Source organism: Nannobrachium achirus (genome assembly GCF_963921795.1).
Source record: "Nannobrachium achirus genome assembly, chromosome: 3".
In the NCBI taxonomy this organism is placed as follows: Eukaryota; Metazoa; Chordata; class Actinopteri; order Myctophiformes; family Myctophidae; genus Nannobrachium; species Nannobrachium achirus.
Window position 1 is genome coordinate 45,800,645 of NC_137812.1, and position 13,910 is coordinate 45,814,554.

At 43.4% G+C, this 13,910-nt stretch overlaps 1 protein-coding gene across 1 annotated transcript; it reads left to right on the forward strand.

The window, feature by feature from the left end:
• Positions 1–596: 596 nt before the first annotated feature.
• LOC308282287 (patatin-like phospholipase domain-containing protein 7) lies at positions 597–4,691 on the forward strand (the record flags this gene model as incomplete). The annotated part of the gene is made up of 1 exon (XM_080722634.1): positions 597–4,691. The coding sequence occupies one exon, from the start codon at positions 597–599 to the stop codon at positions 4,689–4,691; it is 4,095 nt and encodes a 1,364-aa protein (XP_080578760.1).
• Between the last annotated feature and the right edge of the window lie 9,219 nt (positions 4,692–13,910).

Below are 13,910 nucleotides of genomic sequence, written 5' to 3' on the forward strand. Positions count from 1 at the left end.
ATTTCATTTTACAGGATAGCACAAGAAAGATTGTGTTGATTTCAGTGTTGTATGACTATTCAACATAAATAAAAATTAAACATAATTTTATTCTGTGAAAAGTAGATTACTATTCAATTCCTAGTCGGGAATCCGCTATATTAGATATTGTGATGTCAAGTGAAGCATAACCAATCCTGTCTGATTGGACATTATATTGACCAATCAGAAAAGGTCAAACTCAGTGGACTATTGCGGTTACAGAAAAGGTTACATAAATCGTCCACTGGACTCAATGGACTTGGATTACAGAAAAGTTAAATGAAAACCGGTTTACTTTAAGATGCATGAAGACAGAAGATACAGACGCACCCAGAGTTTTAGCAATACTTTATTCTTATAGAAGGATACAGTACATAAACAGATCACAATGAAGTGACATCAAGTGACATCACTGATGATGTCACCCAGTGCATAAATACAGTAGTGGTTGGTTTACTGCCTTCCCATATCTTCCGGCTTTTGCTTTTAGCTTCATCTTTTGGTGGTGAAAGCAAGTCATTCACTATAAAAGTCATCCTCTGTGCAGAGTTTACGTCCAACCTTGGATTTGTAGGATGTGGCCGTATGGCAAGGGGGAAGACGGAGATCTGCACAGCTGGGCAATGGTGGCAAGCAGCAAAAATGACTTTAAAACACAAGTACAACAGTTTGTGGAGGAGAGACTGCAGAGCACCATGCTCACAGGAGTACTGATTGGGGCTGTCCTCGCAGCATTCCTAATTGGGGTTGTGGTGCTTTTCCTGTACCGAAGATACAAGCCGACCAGTGTACAACAGAACGGTGAACCTAAATATCGCTTCAGAAAGAGGGAAAAAGTGCAATTTCATGTGAAGAAGTTATTGCGAAGGCTTCAGAACTCAACCTCTCCAGTCTCCAAAGAGCTACGAACCAAACAGCTAAGAACCAAAGGTCTCAGCATAGTGAGCAATATCCTTAAAAGTCGTAAGGACCTTCCCACCGTGCAGCCCAAGGAGACCCCTCCATCCTTGTTAGAAGCTGACCTCACAGAATTTGATGTGCAGAGTTCCAACCTGCCCTCTGAGGTCCTCTACATGTTAAAGAATGTCAGGGTCCTCGGCTACTTTGAGAAGCCCTTGTTCCTAGAGTTGTGTCGTCACACAAACATTATAGAGCTACAGGAGGGAGAGGGGCTCTTCAGGCCCGGACAGGACGACGACAGCATCTACGTTGTTCAGCATGGACGACTTGAAGTTTGCATCCATGAGAACGATGGCACACAGCCAGTCGTGAAGGACGTTCTCCCTGGGGACAGTGTCCACAGTCTTCTCAGCATTCTGGATATCATAACTAGATATCCAACTAGATATAAGACTGCGTCAGCACGGGCTGCATCTCGCTCCACTATTTTGCGTTTGCCTGTATCAGCCTTCCAGTCTGTGTTTGAGAAGAGCCCCGAGACGCTTGTGCGTGTCATTCAGATCATCTTGGTGCGCCTCCAGAGAGTCACCTTCCTGACGTTACATAACTACTTAGGCCTAACAACTGAGCTCTTCAATCCAGAGCGTCAGGCGGTGCCCTTGACAAATGTTAATAATGTGATTGGGGAGGCTAGTTCAGGCAAGATAAACAGGCGCCCTCACACCCAGGCAGACTCACCTGTTAATACCACCGAGACCTCCGCTGAGACAGATGCAGATAAGGACAGTCCTTTAATATCCAACAGGAAGAAACACTCCACCTCCACACCCGTTGACAGCACGGGTGATGACCTGAACATGGCCTACGATAGATCCGGAGTCACCATAGACGAATCAGCCTACAGTCCTGTCACTCATAAATCCATTAAGAGTGTGAACATTCAACACGCACCAGTAGATAATGGAGGGCGGTCTGATGCCATCCACCCTACTAAGGTCAGTGCTATCTTCGAGGCAGCTAAGAAAGACCTGCAGGGCATCTTCGAGTTGCAGGACCCCAGTCTGCTGGAAGGCAGAGTGACTCTTGACCAGGTCAAAGCAGGATCTGTGGTGGCTCGTCAAGGAGATCAGGATGTGAGCATTTACTTTGTGATCTCTGGCCTGCTGCATGTGTACCAGCGGATGATCGACCGCGACGAGGAGACGTGCCTGTTCGTAACCCACCCTGGGGAGCTGGTGGGTCAACTAGCCGTTTTGACTGGGGAGCCGCTTACCTTTACTATGCGAGCGCTCAGAGACTGCAGCTTCCTCTCCATCTCCAAGACTCACTTCTATGAGATCATGCGTGTGGAGCCCACTGTGGTGTTAAATGTAGCGCATACATTCGTGAAGAGAATATCTTCCTTTGTCAGACAAATAGATTTTACTCTGGACTGGATGGCTGTGGAAGCTGGCAGGGCTGTTTACAGGCAGGGGGAGAAGTCAGAAAGTACATTCATAGTGTTGAGTGGCCGTCTGCGCTCTGTTATTATGAAGGAAGATGGCAAGAAGGAGCTTACAGGCGAGTATGGTCGTGGTGACCTCATTGGAGTGGTGGAGGCCTTGACCCATCAGAACAGGGCAACAACAGTGCATGCTGTACGTGACTCTGAGCTGGCCAAGCTAACAGAAGGGGCACTCAGCTCAATCAAAAGGAAGTTCCCTCAGGTTGTCACAAGATTGATCCATTTACTGGGACAGAAGATCCTTCAGCAGGTCAATTGCCCTCTGTCATCTTGTAGCCTGGCTCTCCACACCCCAGGAGACAGTAAATGGGATGTGTGGAACCAGGCCTCCAACCTTTCCACGGTTACAGTGCTACCTGTATCTAAAGAGGTGCCTCTCATAGCCTTCACCTTGGAGCTGCAGCATGCACTCATCAACATTGGTCCCACTCTTTTACTGACCAGTGATTCCATCAAACAGTGTCTTGGTGCAGCTGCTTTTGACAGTGTACATGAGTACCGTCTGACCAGCTGGCTTGGCCAACAGGAGGACATCCATCGCATTGTCCTCTACCAGACAGATGACACTTTGACCCCTTGGACGCAGCGTTGCATCCGCCAGGCTGACTGCATCATCATTGTGGGACTGGGGGAGCAGGACCCTGAAGTGGGCGATCTGGAGCGCATGTTGGAGGGCAGTGCAATCCGTGCCCAGAAGCAGCTGGTGTTGTTATGGGAGGATGGCACAGCGCCAAAAGGAACTGTAAACTGGCTCAATATGCGCAGCTGGATTTCCAGACACCTGCACCTCTCTTGTCCTCGCAGGGTCTTTTCCAAGAGGACTCTGCCAAAACTGAGAGAGATGTACCAACGTGTGTTCCAGAAGCCAGCCGACCGTCACTCTGACTTTTCCCGCCTGGCCAGGGTCCTCACCGGCAATGCTATTGCCCTCGTCCTTGGAGGAGGAGGATCTAGGGGCTGTTCTCAGGTGGGCATACTGCATGCACTCTGTGAAGCAGGTATCCCTGTTGACCTTATTGGTGGTACTTCTATTGGTTCCCTGATCTCGGCGCTATATGCCGAGGACCGTAACCACAGCCGCGTGAGGACGAGGGCCAGAGAGTGGGCTATGAATATGGCGTCAAACTTTAAGAGGATTCTAGACTTGACCTGGCCAGTTACGTCCTTGTTCACCAGTGCCCGCTTCAACTCTGAAATCAGGAACTTATTCAATGACAAACAGATAGAGGACCTCTGGATCCCATATTTCAATATTACCACTGACATCACTGCGTCCGCCATGAGAGTACACACAGATGGTTCTCTATGGCGGTATGTGCGTGCCAGCATGTCTCTGTCTTGGTATCTACCTCCACTATGTGACCCTAAAGATGGACACCTGCTGATGGATGGAGGGTACGTCAACAACTTACCAGCTGATGTGGCACGCTCCATGGGTGCTAAGGTGGTGATAGCTATTGATGTGGGCAGCCAGGATGAAACCAACTTGACCAATTATGGTGACTCACTCTCAGGCTGGTGGCTCCTATGGAATTGGCTCAACCCCCTAGCTGAGAAAGTAAAGGTGCCGACCAGTTCAGAGATACAGACGCGGCTGGCGTATGTGTGCTGCGTCAGGCAGTTGGCATCAGTGAAGAACAGTGACTACTGTGAATACATCAGACCTCCCATCGACAGATACTCTGCTCTGGAGTTTGGCAAGTTCGACGAGATTGCTGAAGTGGGCCACCAGCATGGCATGACCGTGTTTGGGGTGTGGGGACGCAGCGGTGTAGTGGAGAAAATGTTGAAGGACAGCCACCAGGAGGAATTCCACAAAACGCAAAGCAGCAATGCTTCATTTACTGACCTAGCAGAGATTGTGTCCCGCATTGAGCCTGCCAAACCTGCCTTGGTGGATGAGGAGTCAGACTACCAAAGTGACTACTATGAGGAGGAGGCATTGGAGAGCCCAGTGTCTGACAATGAAATGGAACCGTATGGAGAGCACTCTGAAGGGGAAGACACGGCTGACAGTGCCAACATGTCAGCTGAAGAGTTGGAGGTGGAACAAGAGCACTACTGTATTCCTCCTCTCGGTAACAGCAATGCCAGCAGCCCCATCACCTCCTCTGACACCCCTCATGCTGAATTGAACTTGCTCCCTCCCTCACCTCCAACCCAGGAAAGTGCCTCGCCTGTGATCAAAAATGATGCGAAGCCTGAGGAGCTAGCTATAAATCATCTGGCAGACAACTCAAATGAGCACCAATTCCTGATCGGCTGATGACTCACATGCTCTTTCCATATGATTCGGGCGGGGCTATTTAAACCTTCCTGCTCACAGCTCATTCTTCTTGCTGCTCTGCTGCTGCTACTGCTCTATGACCTTTTTTTGTTCTCCCACCACCACCCCAGAATCTGCCTGTGGGCTCTGTTTCTATGATTCCCCGATGGGGGTCTATTTCATTCCATTCCCTGTAAAATATAGTTGGCAAATCATTTATAATTCATGCTTACAGGGAATTATTTAAATGAGACAGAGCTGTGATGCCAAATATGCTTACATTTTATATATTTATGCTCAATAAATATATTTATTCAATCCAAGAGTTGTCTGACTGATCAAATTCCACTGAAGACTCCGGAATTGGATTATCCCTGCTCAGCCTGCCTGTTCTCCCCATTACTCTTTTTACCTTCCAGTCACTCAATCCTGTGTACCATTGAGCCCACCCTTTTACAGTGTCTAATTGAATTTACTGTAAGTAAAGTCCCTTCCAGCAAAACATCAGTCAGCCCTGGCCCCTGTAATGCATTTCTAGTTCATACCATTTCAGTTGCCTTACATTTTCTCACATTTAAGATGGTAGATATTACATTTCTTTAGGATTTGCTGTCAGTTTGGTGGGGAGGACAGGAGTGGAGGAGAATTAAGGGACATAGGGTGTTAACATAATCCATTTATTAAGGCATGGCACCGAAGGAGTCAGCCAGTCTATAAAAGTGTTTATGTGTCCCCTGCAAATTTTTGCCCAAATATGTATCATTATGTCCTCCCCTAAATGTGGAGATGACTGGTGTGATGTTGATATCATCGTGTCACTGTTGCAGAAACCTGATAGGCCTATATATTTTTTGACCAGTCTTCACCAAATTAGGTAGATGCAATCTCAGGAGTCATGTGACAATGAGTTTATTTTTTTTCTCCCCAATTTAGTGGTCATGCCAATGAATTCCTCCATACACATTTCTGTGTTGTCACTGCTGTTGTATCCTACTGGCTCACCTACCTGTGAGGAGCCCCCACCGAGAGGAAGTAGAGCCTTCATTCTACTCCTCCCGCCCAACACTCCCTGCAGACATGTGCCGCCCCAGCCAGTAGGAATACATGCAGTGCCAATTATCACCCGCCCGGCTTCCCTCCTCCGAACACAGGCCAATTGTGTTCGTATGGATAGATGACACGGCCAGATGCACCACGGTGGATTTTAACCCACAACCTCCATGGTGGTGGGCAGCTACTTTACTTCCGCACAACCTGAGTGCCAGACTTAACCTCTTTCACCCGGGGGTCCTAATTTTGGCCATGTATAGCAGAACATTTTCAATGGTTTTACAGAATTTTCTTTCTTCAAAAATAGCAGCTCCTCAAGCTTCACAACAAGCTTGTAGAGTGGTTTTATGTGACAATGTCATAGGACAAAGTATAAAATAGGGAATTCATTCATGAACTAGATTGCACTCTGTCAAGGTGTCAACGTGTGCCTTGTGCACACTCGTGGCCATCATGTATGGCCTACTTGTATGCATTTCAAGGGTTTTCCCATAGGGGTGACGTAAAAAACAGACAGAAAGACAGACAGACGGATACGTCACATCCAAAATCACCGAACGCAGTACTTGAAAGTGTGATGGAGGAGATACAGCAATCTGCCGTCTGTTATCATGACTAAAAGCGCATGAAAGAGATCTAAATTCATAATGGATAGGATAATGCTGCAGTGTTCATTTTGTCAACTAAAACTATGATGAAAAATGAAGTGTCAAATATCTTTTTTCACTGATGAAAACTAAATAAAAACTAAACTATGATGATTACAACTATTTCATCCACAAATAAAAACTAGACTAGTGTTAGGGTGCTACTAGTGTTGAAGAGATTCAGTAGAACTAAGACATGTCATTTTATGTTTGGTTGCGCACGGGTGTCGCACTTCGGAAATAGACAATCTAATAATGGATTGCATTTTTCAAGTGCTCAAAGCACTTTACAATGGTCCATTCATTCATTCATACATATAGGGTAGCGAAGCGGTGAACATTCAACGCCAGTGTCCTCACTTCCCACATCCACACACCAATGGTGGCAGGCTAGCACCGACCATCTCATTGGAGGCAATGTGGGGTTCAGTGTTTTGCCCAAGGACACTTCAACATGTGGAGCCGAGATTTGAACTGCTGACGCATGGATCATTGGCCAACCTGTTAACCTGTTATAATAACCTCCTGTCCTGAGCCACAGTCGCCACATGAACTGTAGATCTGAGGTCAACGATAATCCTTTGTGTTGTCGTCAGCACTTTCAACAACATTCAACAACTGAATACCTGGCTGTGGCTACAGTAGGGGTGTAGTCTCTCAAGAACAGACTCTTTCTATTTTCAAGTGCAAGCCCCGGCCCGACGTCTCATGTTTTGAGACATCACACATGCTTGAACACTATCTGATTTAGCCATAGTGTTAATGTTGCTGTTGTAATGAAATGTGTCAATATTTGGAAGTCATGTTCGCCTTATCTGTAATGCTGCATACCGTGCTTTTTGAGAGTAAAAATTCATACATGAATTACTTGCATATTGTTTTTATTAACGTTTTTAAATTGTGTAGTGTCATTTTTTGTTAGGCTGGCATTTCGCCTACCCTAAATCTAATTCCTGTCTACGCTACTGATTTAATGGGGTCTGTGTATGCTACATATGGACTATTAGGCCCACTATAACATTGCTTTAATATTTTTCCTAGTTATGATGACAACATGCCACATTACTTTTGATGTGCTCACTGTCCAAATATTTTCTGTTTTTGAAGGCATGGGACCTGTCACTTTGGTTGGTCTGTAATGACTTGACAGTAAGCATACATTCCCTCGTTTTTTCTGGTGGTCTGGGGCATATGATAGCAATGTTTTGAGGTGGTGCACATAATTTTTTATAAGAAAAGGTTCTTATAAAAAATGATGTGCACCACCTCAAAACATTGCTATCATATGCCCCAGACCACCAGAAAAAACGAGGGAATGTATGCTTACTGGTGCAGACTTTCACTCTACTCTGTGTAGCTTTCTGGTTGTCTTTGCATGTACAGTATTATGTAAGCTTTTATGTAAGGTTTTATTGTAGTGAGTCACGTCACACTTTTCCCCTACTCATATCTCCGCCACCGTTGCCCTGATCCATCCAAACTTTGCACACACACTCCTTGGCTGCCAAACCACAACCTCCACCCCTCATTTCTCACATGGCCCTCTTCTAGCGCCACCATGAGGCCGATTCTTGCAAGACAGATTTTTGGACACTGCTCCTACAGATTTTGCCATAAAATCACGCAAAGCGGTACACAGTATCTCTAAAGTCATGTCATCAATATGGATCTGTCCCATTTCCCATATTCCCTCCTGATTGGCTACCATTGCCTTCTAAAGTTTGTGTATGCAACGTGACGGTTGCTTAACTCCCGATTTAGCGAGTCTTACTGGTTGTAGTGACTTTGTACCACGTGTTGGGTCACGGTAACTCTGATTTTCTACTTTTGTACAGTAAATCTCTATGGATATGAGAGCATTGTCTGCCTGTAAATTGTAATTGTAGGCATTTTGACTTAGTTCTGTATCACTGTGCATGAGTACAAAGTACATGTACAGTAAATTATATTCTAATGCTTATTAATTATGAAATCCACCCTCTGTAGTCAAATGATATGTTGATAATATTTAACTCAACACTACATTTTCTTGGGAAAGTAACATTTATTGTTAGTTGAATGACTTCCATTTATATTGGCAGAGTGCACAGAAATTGAATTAATAAAGTGCATAATTGACATTCAAATTCACAAAAAATCTGACAAACAACACAATAATGGAAAGCATCCAAATACATTAATTCAAAAGATGTTGTCCTTTCAATTGTTACTCTCTCAGAAACCTTGATGTTGCATTGTCCTTTGATTTTCAAGGGAAGAGGAGAGGAGGAAGAAGTGGGAAATAAAAAGAGAAGGCATGGGACAGGAGAGAACTCTAGACGTCCCTGTATGCTGCAAGGTCTCTCTCTGCGCTTCACGTCGCCAAAGAAATCTCGCTCAGGAACCCAGAGGAGGATTGACAGGGTTTTTCAAGTGCCTCATGAAAAGAGGAACAAATGAAAGGGAAGCATTGGCAATGGCAGGGGTAAAGGCAGAGGAAGGGGGCTACACAATTCCATATTTCGCCAGGTCGCTGAGCTCCATGTCACCGAATGCTTCCCATGGGCAGACCACTGTGATGTCTGTGCCGAGACCCTCCATGCCAGGGATATCATCCCCGAATCTGATTGGAGAAAAGAGGCATCATGAGTAGAAGCAAGCTACAATGAGATGCATAAAACAGAGCTCTGAATAAAGTATACTCTAAAACCAGCTTACCCCTTCTGGCCAGGCTTGGGGGCCTTGCTCTTGAAGGTGCGGGTGGTCCTCTGCTTGAACTTGGGGGGTGCCTTCTTGTCAGCGGGAGTTGCAACATCTGCCATTTTGTTCAGGTACTGACAAAGAAAGAGAAAAAGGTAACCAGATTGTACTGTCACCCTAAAATCAGACTGCTTTTGCCATTGTGCTGGCCATAAGGCAAATTGGGCACACATTGCAAAATTCGTGTTTAACATCCATACCATATTAAGATTGTATGGGAAAATGTCCTGCTTGTTAGCTTTGAACAAAATTCTTAGGACTTCTACATCTCTCATACAGCTCAAGTAAAGAAAGGAGTTAGTGACTGACTGGTATTAGACCTTTAAGTTATATTACCATCACTAGTGTCTAATCTGATCCCTCTTCTGACAACGTTTTAGTATACAAAACACAGGAAAGCTATTGTGATGATTTCTATGCAGCATTTTACAATGACTGTTCTACACAAACGGAAATAATCATACATAATATTCAGTGAAAACTGTAGGACCACACATTCCACCTCCGCTGTGATATTCTATCAAGAGATCACTGCTGTGGTTAAACTCTCTGACAGAAATCAAATAAATCAAGTGAATCAGGCAAAAAAAGGGGTTCATCTCACCTGATTTGCAGTAGTGATACTGTAGATGATTCTGGTTGTCTCTCAGACGATTTGCTTACTTTCTCCTCTGTCAAACTGTCGTCCCTTTATACTCATCCTGCTAATCCCTTAATTTGTTGTTCACTGTCATTACTTCATCTCATGTCTTTTTAAGCCACTCCATCTTTAGGTAAACATGGCACTGACATGTGTGTCTACGTCAGTAATTACAGTAAACATAATCCCACCATTACGTGCCTGGATGCTTCTTGCCCTTGACTGCATTAACCATGGTAAACTGTTTTTGCAAAACTACGAGAGCGAGGGGTTCCTTCCTACTTAGTACGTGTTTCACATTTTTGGTACTCCCATCAAACCATGCAAGTCAGATGAGTTGATACTACATCAGACCCCTTCCTAGTGACAAACAGGGTTAGACACATAAAAACATAATTTTAACACTTTCTGTATACTTTTTTGAAAAAGATCTTTCTCCAAGTATAATCATGATTGATTATGTTGAAGGGGAGGGGGGGGGGGAATCATAGCACGCCATCTTCAATATGTATATGGGTGAAACTCTCTAAAGTCTTAAATTGTGCAGGACTGCTTGTATGGCGGGAGAAAGGCTCCTTAACCATTTACTACGCAGATGAACTCGCCATCATGTCTCCCTGCTCTGCTGGCCTGGCCTACAACAATTGCTTGGAGTGTGCTCAAATTATGGACAGCAGTTCGTTATCGAGTTTAACCACGAAAAGAGTGTGGTCATGATTATGAGAACTAAGGAGGATCAGAAGGCAGCAGTCCCCTCTTTTTATCTGGCAGACAAGGTGCTCAATGTTGTAGACAAGGTTAAATATTTGGGTCACATCATTAGGGATGACACTGTGATGGTGAGGATGCTCAGAGACAGAACATGTTGACTTGGGCATTCCATTGACAGTACTGTAAATTGCTTGCACAAGCCAACATGTTGTGAAGTACAGTACATTTTATATGTGTACTGATGTTGTCAAGATCGTCCTTTTTTCAACAAACATAAAAATAAAGCGTCAAACCACTGTAGAAAACAGCTGTGCACCGCACAAATGAAGAATGCAGCTAAGGATGTTGATTTCTTGTGATAGAAGAGATGACCGTTTGCAAATCCCCCCAAAAAACTAGTCATAAGAATTTATTGACAACATACAGTATGCTGCCAAACAATATCATATTTTAGTAGCCTAACTTGCTTGTATGGAATACAAAAGCAGTCTTGCATTCAAAGTTTATATTTGAAATATCTTTCTTTTTTTAAGGGACAGTGTACTAATAAAAGTGGTCTCTGGGTGGGAAGTAGTTTACAGCATAAAAGCAGGTAAAATGATAATAAATGTTTTAAACATGGTCAATAACACAAATTATAATACTTAAATTAAACTACATGAACCATCACTAAAAACTGCTGTGCATATTGTAGACACGTAAAAGAGCTATTGACTGCACGGGCGATGCATAATATTAAAACTATCGACTGTCTTGGACAATGCAAGATTACATTTGTTTTCTCCCCCATCTACTACTTTAGTACACCACATCATTAATATGTCATACATTTTCAGAAACCAAATCCATTAGTTAAGACTTTTTAGCCTTGTAAAAGCTTTTGCCATGATTTCATCTTGTATAGTTGCCAGTGTTATACTAGTGTTATGAATAGGAGACTGCTTTAATTATTCTTGAGGGAATTAGTGACTCAGCGACTACTTAACCCACTGTTCCTTTCTATTTCAATCTCAGTTCATCCATCAGAACCTACTTAGAGCGGTAAAACGTGGACAACACTGCAACAACATTTACCTATTTAACTACATTGTTTTTAGTTATAATGTTTCTCCAATATGATGTTATTTGGTGTAAATATTGATTATACATTTTGACTTTAAGTTGAACTTTGAATTTCCAGAAACAAAAACATGTTTGTTCAACATTCTGATGGTAGACATGTGTAAACAGTTCAGAGATCTGTTGGTGTGGCTCTTGCCTGGCAGTAGTGGTGTGACCAGATTATGCCTGGGGACGTTGTGTAGGCTTATACTTTATGATAATAAAATGATAACTAAAAACTTTGAATGCAAAACTTGTATTGATTGATTGAATGCTTTATTGGCATTTTTAAACATACAGTACAACAGGTTAAAAACATCAAAAGGATGAGATACAAAAAATCTCATCAAATAGTGGCTCAGATGCAGAATAAATGATGGACCTTGAGGGGAGTTAGAAGATGCCTTCATGTGTGTGCGCGGGGGTGTTTAATAAAATGTGAGAATGACAATCACTGTACTTTTTTATGATCCCATTGATTTTATGTCTGTCTTTATGGTGGTTCTACAGGTCCTATCATTTAATTGTGAAATATTTACAGTAATTCATTGATGTGGAAAAATAAGGAATTTACTCTTACTCTTACTTTTACTTTAAGTACATTTAAAAGCATGTACTCTTGAATACTTAAGTACATTTAAAAGCAAGTACATGTGGGACGTGACATAAGATGATGTAATGACACCAGTGAACATCTTAAGGGATTAGCAATAGCAGGATGAGTATAAAGGGACCCACAGTTTGACAGAGAGAAGAAAGCAAGCAATTCGTCTGAGAGACACCAGCAGAATCATCTACAGTATCGCTACTGCAAATCAGGTGAGATGAAACCACATTATGTTTGCCTGCTTCACTTGATTCATTTGATATTTGAGATCTGTCAGAGAGTTAGACACATGTCAGTGATCTCTTGATAGAATATCACAGCGGAGGTGGAATCTACTGTGTGGTCCTGCAGAGAGTTTTGACTGAAAATGATTATTTTCAAGATTAGACAGTTGTTATAATACCAGTCAGTTAAGCAACTCCTTTCTTTACTTGAGCTTAATTATGTAGTGGAAGAGAGATGTATAAGTAGTAAGTACTAAGACATTTGTTCAAGCAGGAAGCTTTCAATACAAATTGAATTAGGTAAGCCTATGACAAATTATGAGATAATTTGAGCGCAATGGCAAGTCTGACTTTAGGGTGGCAGTACACTCTGGTAGCTTACCTTTTTCTCTTTCTTTGTCAGTACCTCAACAAAATGGCAGATGTCGCAACTCCCGCTGACAAGAAGGCACCCCCCAAGTTCAAGCAGAGGACCACCCGCACCTTCAAGAGCAAGGCCCCCAAGCCTGGCCAGAAGGGGTAAGCTGGTTTTAGAGTATACTTTACTCTCAGCTCAGCAAAAACTCTGTTTTATGCATCTCATTGTAGCTTGCTTCTACTCATGATGCCTCTTTCATCCAATTAGATTCGGGGATGATATCCCTGGCATGGAGGGTCTTGGCACAGACATCACAGTAGTCTGCCCATGGGAAGCCTTCGGTGACATGGAGCTCAGCGACCTGGCGAAATATGGAATTGTGTAGCCCCCTTCCTCTGCCTTTACCCCTGCCATTGCCAATGCTTCCCTTTCATTTGTTCCTCTTTTCATGAGGCACTTGAAAAACCCTGTAAATCCTCCTCTGGGTTCCTGAGCGAGATTTCTTTGGCGACGTGAAGCGCAGAGAGAGACCTTGCAGCATACAGGGACGTCTAGAGTTCTCTCCTGTCCCATGCCTTCTCTTTGTATTTCCTACCACTTGTTCCTTGGGCTGTGTGCCCCCCCACACCATTCCCCTCTTCCCCCAATTCTCCCACTTGAATGTATGTTGGCGACACCTAGTCAAATCTGGACGCAATCCTACTTCCTCCTCTCCTCTTCCCTTGAAAATGAAAGGACTATGCAATATTAAGTTTGAATCTTTTCTGAGAGCCGTTTCTGAGAGAGAAAGAATTGAAAGGACAACATCTTTTGAATTCATGTCTTTGGATTTGATTTCCATCATTGTGAAATCTTGCTCTGCTATCCATCTACCTCTTCTCCTTGGAGCCACTCATTATGTATACACTACATGGGTTTTTGTTTGGATAGTAAGACAGATTCTTTTTGTGAATTTGAACGTCAATTTTGCACTTTATTAATTTACAATGATCATTTCCTGTGCACTCTGCCAATAGAAATGGATGTCAATAAATATTATTTTCCCAAGAAAATGTGGTCTTGAATTTACTGTATTATGAATATATCATTTGATACGGAGGGGGGAAACACATTTCATGACATGAGGCAAAGGTAATATGCAT